This window comes from Metarhizium robertsii (assembly GCF_000187425.2).
Source record: "Metarhizium robertsii ARSEF 23 chromosome Unknown MAA_Scf_1, whole genome shotgun sequence".
Classification (NCBI taxonomy): Eukaryota; Fungi; Ascomycota; class Sordariomycetes; order Hypocreales; family Clavicipitaceae; genus Metarhizium; species Metarhizium robertsii.
In genome coordinates, this window is record NW_011942149.1 from 859,402 (window position 1) to 877,217 (window position 17,816).

The window sequence follows — 17,816 nt, forward strand, 5'->3', positions numbered from 1 at the left end:
AAAGGCCAGATCAGTGCGAGTCTCGACAGTCTTCCAGGGAGTGCAGCACCATAAGTGACGGCAAGGATGAAAAGAGCTGATGGCAGGTCGCGAGGCGTATGCTGGCCTGGCCCGTGGCAGTGTCTTGATTTTATCCGGCGGCATGCCCCGTCTGGCAAGAAGCCAAAATACAAAAGCAACAAGTGAGACTTGTTTCGCCAACGTGTCGAGTTGTCGCGTGCATGGCGGAGAAAAACAACGAGAGGGTTTGCCGCCAACTTCGTGGATGGTTGCAGTCAGTGAGAAGCCGCCGGAGATGGCAGCAGTGAGAAGCTACAAACACTCGACCAGACTCAACATGGCCACGTACTCCGTACTCGGTACATCTAAGTCGACGGGGCGTCGAGGCCGCATCGGGCCTTCGGCAGAGACAAATGTCGATCAAATGGCGCCGGCCCCCACGTTTCTTCCTCGGGGGAGGGTGATGAATGGTGACGGGTGGCGAGTTGTGAGTTGTGGCACCCTGCGCGTATGCAGACTCTTGAGTTTAATTTGCCATTTCTCGAGTAATCTGCGATTGCGGCGTGAGCCGGGCGCCAATAGGGTTCCGCACACGTCGACGGCTTGGGCGTCTCGGATGGTCAGATTCCATCATGTTGCCATTCCTTTTTTCACCTGCCACCAATCCGAGCAGCAATGCGACGCTGACAGCTGACTGAATGAACCATTCTCTTCTCGCTCCAACTTCGTGACTACCGATCGAGTCTGGTCCCCCAGGTCATGGGGTAATCCGTTCACGAGCCCCGGGCTTGGCTACCAGATACTTCGCAGGGAATGGCCAACGGCCACAAAGGGCCACATGTACGATCCGAGGGCTTGTTCAGCCCAAGGCTGCTATTGCTGGATCATTTTTTGCCAGAGGATCCAGACCGCCATCCAGATGGCCCAGTCGTGACAGAACGACAAGTCCACCAATAACACTTATATAGCACCAAGAGGTCAACGGTACTCCTAGCGGCATACTTTATTCCCCGGTGTACAGGAACAAAAAACACTCGTAAAAAGATGATACCTAAAATAGACAATTCTAATGGCAGTGCTCTCAACACCGTATAAATTTGGCCACCAAGCCACCAATAATACTTGAACCATCCCATTCATTACTCACGCTGCCTGGCTCTAAACTGGACAAAAGGGCCGCTCTCCCAGCTGGCAATAGAATAATGGCTCTCAAAGGTCAATTCCAACTCGGCACCCTCCTCCGCCACAGAGTTGGACACGAGGTGAGGACGGAGGGTACGCTGCTCCTGGCCGAAGCGAAAGTCGTAGTTGACCAGCACGTAAGCATACGCAATGCTGACCATCATCATGGCCACATGACTCCCAGCGCAGTTCCTAGGCCCGATTGAGAACGGCGTGAACATGTTCTTGGCCCGGGAGAACTCGTCCTCGGGCAGCGTCCCCGGGATCCAGCGCTCCGGCCAGAACGTCACGGGATCGCGGTATATCCTGCCGTCTCTGAAGACGGAGAAGAGGCTCATGCCCACGTCGCTGCCCGCCGACATGGGCACCCTGTCAGGCCCAACCGCGAAGCCCTGCCGCTCGCATTCGCGCCAGTGAACGCCGCATGCCGGCGGCAGCAGTCGCAGGACCTCGTTGATAACGGCGCGGAGGTACACGCTCGATGCGAGGTTGGCGTCCCAGACGATGTCCTCGCCGGGGACGTACCTGCCTCTCATGTCCGCGGCGAGCTTCTCGTACACGCGTGGGTAGTGGCAGAGGTAGTGGAACAGGCCGGAGAGCAAGATGCCATATGCGTCGGCGGAAGAAAACGTGCTGAATGCGCCCTCGGTGACCATCTGCTCCCGGTCATGGCCGCGGCCTGGAGTCTTGCTCTTGAGCGTCCCCTGGCCGCTCTGGATGACGGGGCCGAATATCCCGTGGCTCTCGGACATGTTGGTGCTGATGGCGAGCTCCATGAAGCCGTGGTACCATTTGGAAAAGTTGGCCGCCCGGGACGAGACGAGGGGGAACACGGCGCCCACGAGGCGCCCGATGCCCGCGTTGCTGAGCATGGGCAGCTGTTCCCAGAGGCCCATCTTCTTCTCGTGCATGTGTAGGGCTGGGAATATATACTCTCTGGCGGAGCTGCGGAGCAGGTCTGTCTTGAGACCTAGCCCGAAATCCGCCATTGTGTCGAAGCCCAGGTAAAGATCTGAACAGTGAACACGTTAATCAACACTGTTTTGTCTCTTGAGACTGTTTAGGTGTCTTTTTATACATCATGACGTACTCCATTTTCTCATGTTAGCCGCAGCAGTCCAGCCGTCTGGATCCTGGTTCTTCTGTAGCTCGCTAAAATAAATCTTGAGATGCCGGAGGATAGCGGGCTCGAAGCGCGTTAAGTACTCTGCGCCGAGGCCGGACCTCACTACTGCGCGTAGATTGTGGTGTAGTGTCTTGTCGATCGAGGTCATGGTGCTCCAGCCGTTGGGAGTTGGTATCATGGTTGCATAGCCCTTTGCTTTTCGGAACGGGGCGCCGTGGCTGTATATCGCTTTATTTTTTGTGTGAGCGCCAAATTGGTTGAGCGTGAATAGTATGGGAGAGTTCTTTTTTTGTTGGGTGCAGTTACTAACCATTCATATCCGGAGGGTGAAGTGAAAGAATTTGATTTGGTGCATATCGTATTAGGTCGCCTGTGGATGGATGAGCATTGTTAGTTAGAAACTATGCAAGTAGACCACATACCGTATTCGCGATGGCATCGTTGCACGTCGAGGTGCATGGTGCCTCTCCACGAGTGCCATGCAGAATACACGCTTGTTATTTTTGCAAAGAAAGGGCCAGGGACTTTGCTATATGGGTGAGAGTAAATTCTCCGGATGACAGTAATAACCACCTGGACTATTTAGTTATGGCTTCAACGCTGGAGTGGAGCAAAGACATACATAAAATATGGCTGCCGCAGCGGTTAGAGCAGCGTAAAGAGATATAGAAAAGCCGAATAGTCCAAACATCATGTGCAGACCTGAACTGAGCAAAGGTTGTAAGCTAATAAGAGATGGAAAGATCGTGGGGCAAGATTCCACGACGGAAAGCTGTCTGGCTTTATTCGCTGGTGAAGGACAATACGCATATCGCTGGCAATCAGTGCACATCGTTCTTGTCTTGGTTCTTAGCTCAGCCTGATCTGATACATGCTTACGGCAAAGGGCATATAACCAGGCATGCCGTTTGTGAATATAAGACGCTGAGTGACTGGGTATACTTGACTTTTGATTTTATTACCCTAAATTTAGACGTCAGAGCGCAATATTCGACTATGTAGAGGCATCTTTTAACTCGCTAGGCAACAGAGTTACCGAGGCGCATCCGTCGACTGCCGTTTATAGCAGTCTGTGTTGGACTTCCACACCTAATTATAGTTACGTTAGTGAGCCACCATTTCAGAGTTCGCAGAGAAGGTCGTCAAACCGCGAGACCCTGTTCACGGTAGTTACATAGTACCTTTCCTGTAGATTCTAAAGCCACTTTGAAAGCCGCCCGCCCGTCGATGATAGCAGCCGGCGTCTTTTGGCCCCCAGTGACGACAGGTCACCTTGTGCGTCACATTTCGCCATCCCCTGGGCATGACAGCTGGCGTCCTCATCTTGATAGGTCCAAAATTGAGACGTTGGGGGGAGTCACTCTCAAATTTGAGACCAGGCAAAAAAAAAGAAAAGAGAAACAAAATTTTGGCTGGCCCAAGTGTCGGCGTCTATTGGCTCTTGCAATTTGTCTGCCCCTAGGAAACACTATTAGCACTGTACGGAGTACAGAGCACGAATAACCAAACACTCGATCCTTTCCGATGTGTCACTTAGTGAGTCGGAGTCGGATAACAACCCGGAATTCTTGACCGAGATACGAAGTAAGATTCAGTGTCTGGCGGGCAAAACTCTGGTGGAGTCTGAACCCAGACATGCAGAGACATGTCGCCCCGTGATTGCTACCCTCGATGCAGATCTTGTCAGCACATATGGAGTATGGAGTACTCCATAGCTTGGCTGAAAAGAAGGGAAAAGAAGGGGGGACAAGAGAGACTCACAGGCGTGGGAGTTCCCACTGGATGTGCCACGCCACGCACCTACAGTGGGAGGCAATACAATAAATATTTGTCTACCCGGTGGCATAAGGATGGGCAAATACTTATTGCCTCTGACTGTACTCGTGCTTCTGATCTCGTATGGTACTCTCTGGTTCTGCCTGGCGGGAGACACCATGACAGGCTCACCAAGGCGAATCGCCATTGTTGGCGGAGGCATCGCGGGCATAGCTTGCTCGTGGGAGTTGCGAAAGCACAGCGCCCGCAATGTCAGAGTAGATATCTATGAGTCGGAGAGTAAACTCGGCGGGCACGCCAATTCGGTGCCCTTCAAAGGCAATGGCACAAGCGTCGACGTTGACACGGGCTTCATTGTAATGGACGAAGCCACGTATCGTGAGTTGCGAGAAGATAAGAAAAAAGAGTCCAAGCTCAGCTCGGGTCCATGGTTAACCATCTTCTAATACAGCCCGCTTCAACACTTTTCTCGGCGATTTAGGCATCAAGACAATCCCCACGGATATGTCATTTGGCGTCACAACCACCGACAAAACTTTCGAGTGGAGCAGTCGCTCCATGGGCAGCTTCGTCGCCACTCTCACGCTGCTGTTGAGCCCCTGGGTATGGCGTCTGATATTTGATATTGTTCGCTTTAGCCTGTTCGCCGAAGATATCCTCTACGAGCGAGGTACTACTCCTAGACGCGGCGAAGAAGAAAGCTGCCTCATGTCAACGTCTCTAGAGTCCATCGGTAGCTACTTAACAAGGCGGGGATACTCCAGTCAATTCACGACTTATTTCTTGATCCCAATGGTAGCTGCTCCTTGGTGCATTGATCCAGATGAGTTCAGCAGGAGTTTCCCTGCAAGGCCGCTAATACACTTTATGTAAATTTCCCCCAAATATCTTCTCCTGTACATGGAAAAAAAGGGGGCAAAAAGATGATGCTGATACCTTCTGAAAAGGAAAACCCACGGCCTGCTAGATACAGCCACAAAAACACTCCAGTGGCGCTCGTTTCGAAACGGGTCAAGAACGTATATCGATGCGTTCCAAGACAGTCTTCCTCAGGGACACAACTTGCATCTGAACACATCTGTACATGAGGTGACACGAATTGGTAACGAGGTCTTGGTCAGTTTCTCGGATGGCTCTGCAAAGACTTTTGATCATGTTGTTCTTGCCGTTCATGCCAACCAAGCTGTCACTCTCTTGGGAGAAAATGTCACAGCTTTGGAGCGTAGCATTCTTGGTAGCTTCAAGACTAGCAGGAACCTATGCTACCTGCATTCTGACACTTCTGTGAGTACCTAGTTGGACTGCACAGTTTTTTTTCAAGCCAGCGAACAGTCCTGTTAACTGATGTCAGCTCCTGCCAGAACGTTCATCAGCTCGCGCGGCATGGAACTGCATGCTTGTACCTCACCAGTCGACCACGGCACAGGACCATCTGACACGGAATGAACACAAGTGCGGAAGGAAGCTATCACTGACATTTGACATGAATAAACTCCAAGATATTCCAAGTCCAGGGGAACCTGGAAGTCCGGGTAGGGTTCTTGTGAGCATGAATCCAATACATGTGCCTTGCTCGGTGCAAAGCAGCCATGTATATTACCATCCCATCATTAACTCAGAGTGTATCCTTATGGCGCGCCACCTTCATAGGATCAATGGCATCAATAACATCAGTTTCGCGGGAGCTTGGATGGGATACGGCTTTCATGAGGATGGCTTCGTGGCTGGTGTCCATGCTGCACGTACCTTCATGGACGGCTGGGATAAGATTCCTCCGTTGGATCTTATAGGTGATACCAAGGACATGCGGCCCCCTCGGACTGGGTTTCTTAGAGCGGTTCTCAGATTAGGAGTTCTTGTCATGCAGCAGCTTCTACATGCGCAACCATGGCTATAACATGGGTTATAGCTTGCTGTACCGACAGTCATCAAAGTCGTCCAGAAACAGGTTTTTGGAGATGGATGTAATTACGTCTAGCTGCAATTGACCTCCGTAGACAAAAGGATCCAGAAGGTGCTAGTCAAAATGCTAAATTTTAGCCTGGGTTTTTTTTGAGGATTTAGGATGCTCCTTGTCCCATTTCTCCTTCAACTGGTTTGCACGCTCGGATTTTTTCGTGAAGCCTTCGTATAAAGCCGGAAAACAGCCACCAAGTGTACGAATGTCCACCGGGCGGCCAGTTTTAGCATCAATGTAGGTTGTTGAACCTTGGACCTGGGCGACAATAGCTTGCTGCTTGAGCGAGAAAAGCACAGTGGTTCCATGGTTTCGTGTAGGCTCTATGCGATCCTGCCGGTAAGCGGCAATTAACTTTGGGACAGAAATTAGTTGACGGACTGGCTATGGAATCATGCAAACAGAGCAACTACGAACCGAGTCGGGATATTTAACCTGCCGCCGAATGTCTAGTTCGTACCTGCGTACAACAGGAATAACCGTTTTAGCTTGAATCATGTCGTCGCACTCCTCCTTGCTCAAGAATTCGTCATAGCTCTCCATGACACGCCAGAAGCATGCTCCCAAGAAGCTCATGTACTGGCCCTGCATGACATGACCAAAGGGGTCCTGATGTTCAGCCCAGAGGACCCCATGCTCGATCATGGTATTAGGGTCGAACCCCATAGCCTCTAAAGTAGAGAGCGCCCTGCCACGGAGGGCTGCGTACGGATCAGTGTTGGGATGAGGGCGTGGAGCACCAGCACGCGTATACGGCGAGTGATAGGAAGAGTCAGCCAGACGAGCCGACGTGGGTTTGGCTGTGTCGTCTGCCATGGTGAAAGCTGGTGCCAAGTATGAGAGGATACAATAGGCGCCGAGAGTCAGCTTCGATCGGAAGAAAACTCTGATGAGGCTGTAAATGAAGGAAATGAAGGGCTTTGAGAGACAAGAGTTGATGCTGGCATCGGCAAAGGTTGCGTGAGGCAGCAAAGACAGACTGGAACGAAACAGGCAGGGGTGCTCACTGCTCAGGGAGGGGGTTCAAATTGGCAGGAGCGGCCTAAGACAGAAGAGGTGTGGTTACTTTGTCAACCACATATTGACTCCATGTCCGTACCACGCACTGCAACGCAGCGTAAATACGTTGCAACTCTCAACCATTCCCTTGCAGCCATATCCGTCCAGCGACACCCTATCTGTCTTAAAATTGAACGTACAAAGTCTAACTGCTGAACGAGGCCCGGCACGGCTCAGTGCTCATGCTCTGTCATGCACATAAGCAGATTGCGGATCGATTGGCTTTCAGTACTCCGTACTCCGTATAGATATTCATCTGCCGCTCACATCCAGTCGGTGAAGTTACTCCGTAAAGAGGAAACCATTGGCAGCACGGAGTACTTTTGCAAATCCGTGTCTCTCAAGGATAGCACGGGCACTCAGCACTGTCTTACCCTCCAGGCTCCAGCCAACATTGTTGACCAATACAGTAGGGATGTTCACATACCGTGAGGCGTGCCCGAAATATAGGCACAGTACTCCGTAGCCAACCTGGAATTTTGATTGAAGCCCTCTATCGTGGTATATACATACTACCGGGGTTTAGAAAAAATGATTTTGTCTTCTAATCCACGATTCCAGGGGCGCTCTCTCTCTCTTGCAGCTTCACTCTCACCTGCCGCCGTCGCGCGCCGCTCCCGTGTCCTTGAATCATACTTCTGGAACCTACTATTGTCTTTTCGTCAGTAAAAATGGAAAACAAAATGATTGTCACTACTCCAGATGGTGGCCGGGATGGTATGTCATCCACCACTGCCGTGAATGGCAGTCCCGCCGAAGATGCCTCGTCTCCGCCAACTTCGCCTCGGATCGGCCGCCGTCGATGGCTTCAGATTCTGAGTACCTTTATTGTTTTCATGAATACATGGTAAGTCTATTATATAATATTTTCCTCAAACCATCCATATCGATTGGCTAAATGGCTGCCGTCAAGGGGGTTTCTCCTCACATCGGGTGCCTTCCAAGCGCATTACGAGCTGTTCCTCATCCGTGATCAATCCAGCTCCAACATAGCTTGGATATCAACAACATCGGCTTTTTTAGTCTTTGCAGCCGGCATTGTGACCGGTCCGCTTTATGATCGAGGCTTTTACAAGCCACTGCTGGTGACCGGCAGCCTTTTGCAGGTCTTTGGCTTCATGATGCTTAGCATTTCTACTGAATACTACCAGCTCTTCCTCAGCCAGGCTATTTGCATCGGCATTGGCTCTGGCATTGTCTTTACACCAAGTGTATCGGCTGCCGCTGCCTGCTTGCCGAATCCTGCCACCCGTGCCAAGGCGATGGGCCTCATGGCATGTGGCAGCTGTGTTGGTACGGAACACACCCAACATGCTGTTGGAATTCTCATACTTGCAATCCCTGAATCTAACCTAGTAGACTAGGCGGCATCATTTTCCCAACCATGTTCCGTGCTCTTGTGCCCCGAGTCGGCTTTCCCTGGACTGTCCGCTGCATCGGATTTCTAATCCTAGCATTATACCTTCTGTCTTATCTAGTGTTGATCGATGGACGGCGCAAAACCTCCCGTGCCCCGGTCATCCGGCGCTTCTTCGACATCTCAGCCTTTACCGATCTGCCGTTCATGCTTCTTTCTGTTGCCTCCGTCTTTAGTGCTACCGCTTTTTATATCCCCCTGCTTTACCTGCCGCTCTTTACCAAAGTTCGGGTGCCATCTATAAGCCCTGATCTAACTATTGATCTTCTTTCTATCCTCAACGGCGTTTCCGTGATTGGCCGACTGGTAGCAGGTCTCACAGCTGCCATATTTGGCCCGACGGAGACTATTGCAGTCTCTCTCGTGGCAGGATCCGTCCTGTTATTTTGTTGGATTCCTGTTGATACAGTTGCTGGCACTATCGTGTGGGCCGTATTTTGGGGCATGGTATCCGGTATTCTGGTTACTCTTCCAGGAGCATTTATACCTTTATTCTGCCCGTCAGTGACCGTGATAGGCTCCCGGACAGGTATGTATTGGAGCTGGGTTGGCCTAGGGATGCTAATAGGCAGCCCCATTGGCGGTGCAATCTACGATGTGAAATCAGCAGGATCAGACTATTGGCGTCTGCAGGTATTTGCTGGTGTCTTTATGATGGCTGCTGCGCTTCTTACTATTTACCCCATCTTGTATTTACGCCGGAAGGGGCGAATGACTTCTGTGGGCTCAGAGATTTACTAGGTACGTTTTTTATTATAGATCAATACTCCATTCTCTCCTCGCGCTCACTCATGTTGACAACTAACCTGGACTTTTAAAAGGACATTGCAGCCAATATCGCAAGTTTTCTCAAAATAATGGTATTTTGCAAATCCTGTGTAGTGTACAATCTAGCTGTTCCATAAGCTGCTCATCCAACGTTTCATTGCCTCTGGTACAGAACTTGGTGATTTCTGTGCGCATTTCTCTGACCCCAAATGGCGCTTAACCTAATAGCGTGCAGCAAGCATTTCATTTGAAACGGCCTCTAGGGTCTGCCACAGATGCAAAGCTGGGTATAAATGGACACGGGTAAATCATGCCCGCCACAGTTTCAGCTGATTATCATCCAAGCTTTGATATCCTCGGCACTGAAGCCATCTACGAAACATCAAAAGGCCGTCGTATCATTCTGATCCAGAGGCATCCTGTCTGCTCTCATCTGCCCCGGATTCGGGTTATCCGTACCCTGAACCTCAGCCTCCGCACTCTTCGCATCGGCCATGGCCCGCATCTTGGAAACATCTCGTCTGCCTGGAAAGAAACTCTCATCCTTACACGACTTCCCCCACAGCTCAACAATCAATACATACGCCGTTAGACCCAAGGTGGTGGAAATGAGAGACAAGCTGTCCAGATGAGTAGCTATGGGGAGCAAGAACATGATGATACAGACCAGCACGCGGTTGATGAGGCGGACTGGCTTGGAGAGACGCATCGTAGGGGGTGTGCGGTGTGAGTGGCTCAGGGAAATGAATGCCATTGAGAGCAGGGCGATTGCTAGTCCCTGGCAGTAGAAGAAACGGACACCGCTGCTGAGGTGCTCCTCCGCTCGCACCGAGTATGGAGGGCGAAGTTGGTCGCGCTCGGTGTTGGGGACGTCGAGGGCTAGGACGAGCGTGGAGAGCGCAGACGTGGCTACAATATAGCCCATGACGAAGGGGAGATGGGCGAATTGCCATAGCACGGCTGGCCGTTGTTAGCAACTAATAGAGTCCTGTCGCCTGTGGGCAGCATATTTGAGCGTCATGGTTCATGGACATACCTCCGTTGGCGGAATGCCGAATTGCGTGGACGTTGATTGTACTCGCATCCACGTCAAAGTAAATCCAATTGAAAAAGAAGGCCTGCATGAGCCCCAATACCGCCTTTCCCAGAAACGCATTCACATTGTACCCGCCATTGCTCTGGAACAAGATTCCTACGACGGAGTAGCCCAAGACTAGCGAAACAAAGGCGTTCATCCGCTCGACTTTGTGCTCGATGTTCATGGCGGGATAAAACTCGAACAGTTTGTTCAACTTCTTGCCCATGGACGTGTCTGCGCCGGCGCTACGGGCGTAGCGGAACAGGCCGATGAAGATTCCTGATCCGTACATGTCGAGTGCGAGAGCGGGCCAGATAAGACCTAGGCGACCGGGCATTTCGACATGGATGCTGGCGATCCAGATTGCTGACGGGACGAGGACGGTGATGGCGGATGTGATCATGGCGCCGCGGACCATGGGGACCAAGTAGGCGATTACGACGTAGTGTACGGCGAACAGGAGGCGCGCGGCGAGGTAGAATGATACTAGTTGGGTGTAGGTATTGTGGGCGGGATCATCGACAAAGCAGTTGGTCATGTTGGTGGTGAAGCTACGTCTGTTAGCTGACTGACACCGTGAGATGAGGTTTGGGAGAACGCACGCCAACAAGAGGGCAATCTCGAACAAGATCTCGAGCCTGGTCAGCACGTCGTCGGTTTCGAACCAACTAAGCGCCATGGTGACGTCGGTCCAGATTTTCCACGACATGATGAAGGTCACGGCGAAGCGCAGCAGTTCCTCACCATTCGGCTCCTCGGACATGTGCTCGCCGTTGCTGTGAATAATGCCAACTAGACTTGCAGTTAGTAATCGTGCCATGGGTCGCAAGACGAGCAGCTTACCGTATAAAAGGTCGAAGAATAGTTCCACGGCCATAATCTCGGTCTGCTCTGACCCTCTCCACAGGACATTCCTATGAAACCATTGCCTCACCACCGGCCGCTTGGCCAGTTTAATCGTTGACGCTTGTCGATACCCCTCGTGATGAGTCTCGTCGGCTCGCTCCCTCCCTTCTCCAGATCCATTCGCCTCGCCTTGGCCATCATCATAAGTCCTTACACCGGCGTCGAAGCCAAACTTGCCATAGTTTCCATGAAGGCCCGACGTATTCGTGGACATGCGCGACAATTGAGCGGTTACGGAATTCAATTGGTTCTGGACATCCTCCCACTCATCGAATGCCGTGCCGTGACGCTCTTTAAGCTCCGCACGGCGACTCTCATGGTGCTGCCGGCTCTCTTTAAGATAGTTGGTGTGCTCGGCCGATCCTTGAACTACAACCTCGACATCGTCACTGCTGTTGGAGTATTGCCTACGCAGAGATGGGACTGCGTCTGCGAGCGCGGCAATGACCTTTTTGCCAGAGGGGAGGGTGAATTCTTGGGGTGGTCGACGCCGCCCGACTGGTGTGGATGAGGACATGGGATGTAGATGTGGTTTCACAGGGTTAGCCAACTGCTCGAGGATAGCTAGCAAGAAATGAAGGCACAAACACAGAATGACGAGAAGAAACAGGGAAGAGTCTTTCTTATATGGGCAAAGGACATGCTAGAATGCATTTAGCACGGTCCCCTGTTACCAGAGAACTTTGAAGTTGATGCTTATTTGCTGCCCCATCACTGACTAGTGTCCGACTGCCGCTATTGGTGTTGGTTTCGACCCTATGTATGCTGTACTACGATACAACTCGCACCGACAAAGTTTTTTTTTTTAGCGTGAATCATGTGTTGCCCTGTCCCCTGTGTTGATATACTCCGTATTGGATGGATTGCAACATGGCTTCGCAAGGTTTTAGGAGTTAGGCGTTAAAAGTCAGAGAGTGGGGACAAGCGAAAATGGCAACGGACTGGCCTGGCTGTAGGCTTGAGCTCCATCAAACAATTATCACGTGACCCTACTCACTTGGTGCCTCAGGCCGGATGCTCCCGATCAATTCGAGCAAACATTCGGCTACCGGTCACTCATCAATGATCACATACCCGATCAACCTCACGTCTTCAATACCGCCAAAATGACTGCTGCGTGGAAAGCCGCTGGTTTGACGTATGTCAATTGATCCTCTCTCTTGCTGACGCACACACCGATGCACCGATTGCGACTGCTGCGATGTTCATGCGCCCTACTGCCGGAGAACCGAAGATGCTAACATAACGACCTTAATAGCTACAACCGCTACCTGGCCATTGCGGCCCGCGCCGTTCGCCGCAGCCTCAAGGAGGATAAGAGAATTGCTGCTGAGCGTCGCGGCGAGATGGACCTGCGTTTCGCCAAGTGGTCGGTATGTGTTGCTGAACTTTGAATTTGAGCAAGCGGCAATTGGAGGGAAGCTAACCGATAATTACCGCAACAGAACGGCAAGCAGGGTGACGCCAAGGACCTCGGAGCAGCCAACGCTGCTGCCATGGCCGAGAGCGCTTCGTCTTAATTTTCTGCATACCGACGAGATGGAAGAAGGGCACCGGGCTTGTGACGGAGCAAGACGCAGACGAGAGTGGTGAATAGGGGCCCAGGAGTTGTTGGAGAGGCACGAAGATGTGCTTGGAGCTCCTTGCAAAAAGCAATAGTGCCGCTGTATCATACCGATTGCTAGACTACATCAATCCAACATGGCGAACATTTCGTATACATGACTTGCATTTTGCGCGTTTTTGTCGAAGCGTATGTATGGGACCGGCGACAAGACGCCCAACCTGTGGTCAATCAGTGAAGTAATATGTTATCAAAACACGACTGCTGAATTATAACGTACTGCAATTGAACTGTGCTGGGAGTAAAAAAAGAGCGATGTCATGGTGGTGCTTTATTGCCAGATGGTTCTTTCCCAAGGTCAGTGTCACGCACGCACACACTGGAGCCCCTCGCCCCATCCACTTGAGAACCTCAGAGGCTCGGACCTTGTGCCGGCCAGCCACGACGTCCCAACAACTTGACATTTGTATATCTACACCAACATCCCAGGCTATTAAGCTATGCCGCCATTTTGGCTTTAGTGTCTTCGAGATGGCCGATCATGGAATCGGCGCCGCAGACGGTACATTTTAATTTTTTCGTCATATCCCAAGACCTGTAGTCTTTGCTAATGGCACGTGCAGAACTCTCCCAACTATCATTAGGCGGCCACGGCCCTGAGCCGCCCATGCCGCCACCCAACTTAAGGACCGCGGGCATCATTGCCACTGACATTTCAGATAATTTTGCGGCAGCGGTCAGAAGTATGTATCTGGCCTGGTGGGGGAATATCGTGCAGTGACTGAATATGTTGTAGCGCTGGAACCCGGCGAGCTAGTCAAGGATGGCTTCTTCACACTTTTTGACTCCGTCGCCGCCCTGGAAGTCGGTATTTATGTTACCTCGTATTCGATTGATATCTCACTAACGGTTGTGGTAGATTATGGATCCTAAAATGGACAGCGGATGTGTCCAGCCGGGGGAGGAATTTGAGGTGCTCTATGACGTGTCACGACCGTTGCTTCCGGAGGAGGTGCTTGGTATAATGGATCAACTGTTGTGCCATGAGGTGAGTGGACCGACGAGAAAGTTGGTGTAAATATGTGAATACGGACTGATATAATGATCGTTACGAAGATGTCCTGGCATTTGGGATACCCCTTGTCGCAAACAATATTTACCAGTGTTTACGTGGACGCACTTTTGATGCCTGCACCTGGCAGTATCCGACAGGCAAAATTCATTAGAAATGGACATCAGGATGTGAATCAAGAGCCTATGCTTGATATTCTCCGGGCTTATTGCCTAGGAATGCTTAAAGCATGTGGACATGTTAATGAACGCATCAAGTCTGAGCACTTCTACGAGGTATGTTGCCTCCCTCACTACAACTTGATCTTTCTACTGAATGCAGCTCTAGGAGGAAGACTTTGTACCTAATACATACAATCGTACTTTGTTAACTGAATTTCCCACACAAGACGTCAAAGATGTACTGAAAGCAGCAAGAGAGACCGTTGAATCTCTGAAGGGCTCGATACCTGACAGCGTTTCTGAAGCACTCACGAGTCGCTTGGACCTGCGTTACATCTTTTTGGATGCTACAGAATCGCCGCAGTATTTGAAGAATCTTCCCAAGGCGAGGTTGCCATGGGAGGAGGCGATTGCTATCTTGCCTCGGATATCTTCGACACATTCCTTGACTAAGTCGGTCGAGGACGCTTTCAGCACCAAACTACAGAGGAAATTGGCTAGCACCATGCCGCCGCGACCAATTGTTCAGCTCAAGTTTGATGATGCGTTTAACCATCTATCGCGATTGCTTAAGGACGGCCTCGATGTCATTGGTGTCCTAGAATATACTAATTCACAATGCCTTCAGGTAAGACACTCTTCCCTTCTCTCACTACAAGACACATCTAACATTGTTAGAACTTCGTGTATACCTTTCAATCAAAGAAACCCCAACCAATGGTTTACGTGCGAACCCTTCTACAAACATTCCTCTTCAACGCTATGGAGATTCTGGGCTCTATGAGCATTCGCCAACTCCTCGACGACGACCTCTCCATTATTACCCTCCCCGCAAACCCGTTCCTTGACAGGGATAATGACGAGATCGAAGCCGTCCATGACCCTCGTTTCGTCATGTCCCAACAAATGGAGCTCTTCCGTCAAAAAGCCGCGCAACCATTCCTCGACATTTTCAGAACCGCCTGCCAAAACAGATGTCGTGTCCGTCGAACTCTGTGCCACTTGATTCGAGACTGGGAGAATCTGCAAGTCGACGCTGAGGACATTGACCAAATCCTGCAGATCAAGACTAAAGAGCCGCCACTGCTGCAGCGATCTACGTTGGGCCTCAGCCCTGTTGAAACTTACTCCCTACCTTTGTCATCGTGGACGTATCTATATAAGCTGCAACAAATGGAGGCCATTGTCCAGCTAGGCTTCGAGCTTGAGGTCTACCAGGCAGATGAGCTGGCTGGAATGTACTGGTACTTGAACTACCTGGCAAAATCCCGCCTCCAACACACCGAAAGAATCAAGACATTCGTTGTGCGTCAGGCTACTACGGTTCGATCCTTACACACCATCGACCCGAGCCAAGAGGCCCAGCTTCAGCGATCTCTTGCATACATGAGGCTTTCTTTGATGCAAGCAGCAGTGACCTGGGAGCTCTCCGATGCCCTCAGCTGCATATACACTGTCCTGAACCGCTACGCAATCGTCAAACCGCCCCCACGCCCATACAGCAACGACCAGCTACGCTACGATCTCCGCATGCGACCATTTGCTTCCATCGGTTTACCCTCTCTCCCCAGCTTTGAAGAATTTACTCTCGGCACAAAGCAGCCGGATACTAGCACAGAAGAACTTCTCGAATACGCCGAACGCGCAGCGACAGGTGCAAAGAGAGGCTTTGAAACACTGAGCAAGTACTCGGCAGAGGATAGTTTTTCTGTAGGATCACACGAAGCATGGACTGCCTCGGTGAAAGGCGCATTGAAGGCGTGTATAGCTGCGGGAGTTGCAATTTCTAGTCTGCAAAAGGCGTTGCGGCGTACAGTTGGCGACAATGGCACGGGTGATGTGCTGCATGTCACGGCGACGGTACCGACTCCAGATAAGGCGTATCACGAGTGGTGGATTGTACCGAGGATAGTTCCAGTTGTGACAATGGAGATGGGTAACTAAGCGATGAATTGGGCTAAGATGAGTTTTTAATGAAGTAAATTGATAATGGATCCGTCTACTACAATCCTGGTGGTACAGATATTTTTCTGGTATCAAGCTCTCGTATGTTCATCTCTTCCTTTCTCCCCTCATGATGGTATTTCTTCGTCTGTTCTTTTCCTTTTTTTTTTTTATTCACCCTTTTTTGTTTCCAACATCTCCTCGTCACGCATCAAGGCACAAAGGTGCCACAGCTGGCGACCGACTTTTCTTGCTTGAGTTTATTACGCTTGTGAACAAGTAAAACACACTTCGCAGGAGGCTGACTTGTAATGCGCTCTCTGACAGAGTGCCGTTCCTTTTGGCTCCACTTTCGCATTGACTAGCATCGGCAGTCTAGGAAGTGATTTAAGCCTTGCGGCTTTGACGAAGGCGAACAGTCTGCTCATACAGCGCATCCTTGAAGGCGAACAAGAGAGCGGCAGTCAAGACACTCTGAGTGACCTTGGGACCAATGCCTGAGACACCACGTTAGCTGTTGCGCTCATACCAAATGAAGTAGAAGAAGCGGGAAGCCACATACCCTTGTACAGACCGGCGTATCCCTCCTCCCGGATCACTCTGCGCAGAGCTTCGGTCATGCCCTCCTTCTTATTGCTATGGCTACCAGCAACGTGCATCTGGCTCTTGACAGTAATGTAGGGGTACGTCACCGACGTGGCGAAGAGCTTGCCAAGGGCACCGAGGAAGAAGGCCACTGTGGGCGTGACCTTTCTTCTCTTTTCGACATAGTTCTTCATCTGCTCGAAGAGCGTATACTGAAGAATGGGGTTGATGACCAGGACCAACGCCGGCAGGACGCCGGAGAAGAGAGCCTGCGGACCCTCGTTCTTAAGGAGGGCCATCAGCGTGCCCAAGGTTGTGGGCTTCCTGGCAGGCTTGCCAGACTCCAGGTCGGCCTCGGAGTTCTGCTGGCGCGTGGTGACACGAGTGTTGACAACCCAGATGGGGTTGGTGATGATGACGGTGGCAGAGCCGGCGATGGCGCCGGCAATCATGGACTCAACAGTGGTGAGCTTCTTGCTGGCGCGGCCAGCCGTGGCGGCGGCCTTCTCGAAGAAGGCCCGGGTCCACTCATACCAGTAGTAGTAGACAAAGTTGGTGACGCTGATGCCAAAGAGCGCCGAATTGATGCCCGCATACAGTCCGGGAATCCCCTCGCGCGCGACAATCTTCTGGACGGCGTCGATGAACTTGCTCTCGGCCTTTTTGGACTCGACCTGAGCGCGGGTGGAGAGGGTAATGAGAGGATAGCTGTAGGTCGCAAAAGTCAGGTAAGCATTCCCGCGCGCATTCAATTGGTAAATGTGTGATTCTCATACGTCAACACCATGGACAGGATGCCGCCGCCGGCGCCAGCGAGGGCGTGAGCGACGTTGTCATTCTGAGGGACCGGGGCTTTGGCAGCCATTGTATTATTCTGGGGAGCCGGGGGTTGGAGGAACAAAAGGAACGAGTCCAGATATTATATTACAAGAAATTGGCTTTAAAAAATCTAAAACGTCTCCGAAGGCCAGCAGGGAGTTTAAGTCGAAATATCCGAAAGCGAAGCGACGCCATGCAACGGCTGCTGGTAGTAACGAGCCGAGGTACTCTCTGCCAGGCTGATGCCGAAGGGCAAGAGTGCATTGCACATCGAGCGAGGCAAGAGCAACCCCAGGACCCACCGTCGCTTTGCGGAGGGCCGAAATGAAGTCATGCTTCCGTAGCGTCCCGTAGTCTGCACAGCACGCCGTCAGCCGGTGCCTGTGGTCGCTGCACTGCGGT

At 51.5% G+C, this 17,816-nt stretch overlaps 8 protein-coding genes across 8 annotated transcripts; 4 read left to right on the top strand and 4 right to left on the bottom strand.

Annotated features, from left to right (window-relative positions):
* Positions 1 to 1,139: 1,139 nt before the first annotated feature.
* MAA_07618 (Cytochrome P450 CYP5323A1) lies at positions 1,140 to 2,486 on the bottom strand (the record flags this gene model as incomplete). Its single annotated transcript, XM_007825616.1, has 2 exons — positions 1,140 to 2,194; positions 2,273 to 2,486. 2 exons carry the CDS (start codon positions 2,484 to 2,486, stop codon positions 1,140 to 1,142), a joined length of 1,269 nt encoding a protein of 422 aa, XP_007823807.1.
* Positions 2,487 to 4,242: 1,756 nt separating this feature from the next.
* Positions 4,243 to 5,981, top strand: MAA_10622 (uncharacterized protein; the record flags this gene model as incomplete). Its single annotated transcript, XM_011412340.1, has 4 exons — positions 4,243 to 4,462; positions 4,536 to 4,953; positions 5,032 to 5,368; positions 5,436 to 5,981. 4 exons carry the CDS (start codon positions 4,243 to 4,245, stop codon positions 5,979 to 5,981), a joined length of 1,521 nt encoding a protein of 506 aa, XP_011410642.1.
* Positions 5,982 to 6,113: 132 nt separating this feature from the next.
* MAA_07617 (uncharacterized protein) lies at positions 6,114 to 6,857 on the bottom strand (the record flags this gene model as incomplete). Its single annotated transcript, XM_007825615.2, has 2 exons — positions 6,114 to 6,395; positions 6,459 to 6,857. 2 exons carry the CDS (start codon positions 6,855 to 6,857, stop codon positions 6,114 to 6,116), a joined length of 681 nt encoding a protein of 226 aa, XP_007823806.2.
* A 914-nt stretch (positions 6,858 to 7,771) lies between these two features.
* MAA_10623 (DNA-binding WRKY domain-containing protein) lies at positions 7,772 to 9,258 on the top strand (the record flags this gene model as incomplete). Its single annotated transcript, XM_011412341.1, has 3 exons — positions 7,772 to 7,947; positions 8,014 to 8,393; positions 8,465 to 9,258. The coding sequence occupies 3 exons, from the start codon at positions 7,772 to 7,774 to the stop codon at positions 9,256 to 9,258; spliced, it is 1,350 nt and encodes a 449-aa protein (XP_011410643.1).
* A 409-nt stretch (positions 9,259 to 9,667) lies between these two features.
* Positions 9,668 to 11,786, bottom strand: MAA_07616 (Low temperature requirement A; the record flags this gene model as incomplete). The annotated part of the gene is made up of 4 exons (XM_007825614.2): positions 9,668 to 10,245; positions 10,322 to 10,914; positions 10,966 to 11,155; positions 11,207 to 11,786. 4 exons carry the CDS (start codon positions 11,784 to 11,786, stop codon positions 9,668 to 9,670), a joined length of 1,941 nt encoding a protein of 646 aa, XP_007823805.2.
* Positions 11,787 to 12,375: 589 nt separating this feature from the next.
* MAA_07615 (ATPase, F1 complex, epsilon subunit, mitochondrial) lies at positions 12,376 to 12,789 on the top strand (the record flags this gene model as incomplete). The annotated part of the gene is made up of 3 exons (XM_007825613.1): positions 12,376 to 12,407; positions 12,528 to 12,642; positions 12,715 to 12,789. 3 exons carry the CDS (start codon positions 12,376 to 12,378, stop codon positions 12,787 to 12,789), a joined length of 222 nt encoding a protein of 73 aa, XP_007823804.1.
* A 575-nt stretch (positions 12,790 to 13,364) lies between these two features.
* Positions 13,365 to 16,010, top strand: MAA_07614 (Mak10 subunit, NatC N(alpha)-terminal acetyltransferase; the record flags this gene model as incomplete). Its single annotated transcript, XM_007825612.2, has 7 exons — positions 13,365 to 13,395; positions 13,457 to 13,576; positions 13,630 to 13,697; positions 13,753 to 13,881; positions 13,950 to 14,180; positions 14,233 to 14,694; positions 14,745 to 16,010. 7 exons carry the CDS (start codon positions 13,365 to 13,367, stop codon positions 16,008 to 16,010), a joined length of 2,307 nt encoding a protein of 768 aa, XP_007823803.2.
* Positions 16,011 to 16,397: 387 nt separating this feature from the next.
* Positions 16,398 to 17,460, bottom strand: MAA_07613 (mitochondrial carrier; the record flags this gene model as incomplete). Its single annotated transcript, XM_007825611.1, has 3 exons — positions 16,398 to 16,507; positions 16,573 to 17,303; positions 17,372 to 17,460. The coding sequence occupies 3 exons, from the start codon at positions 17,458 to 17,460 to the stop codon at positions 16,398 to 16,400; spliced, it is 930 nt and encodes a 309-aa protein (XP_007823802.1).
* Between the last annotated feature and the right edge of the window lie 356 nt (positions 17,461 to 17,816).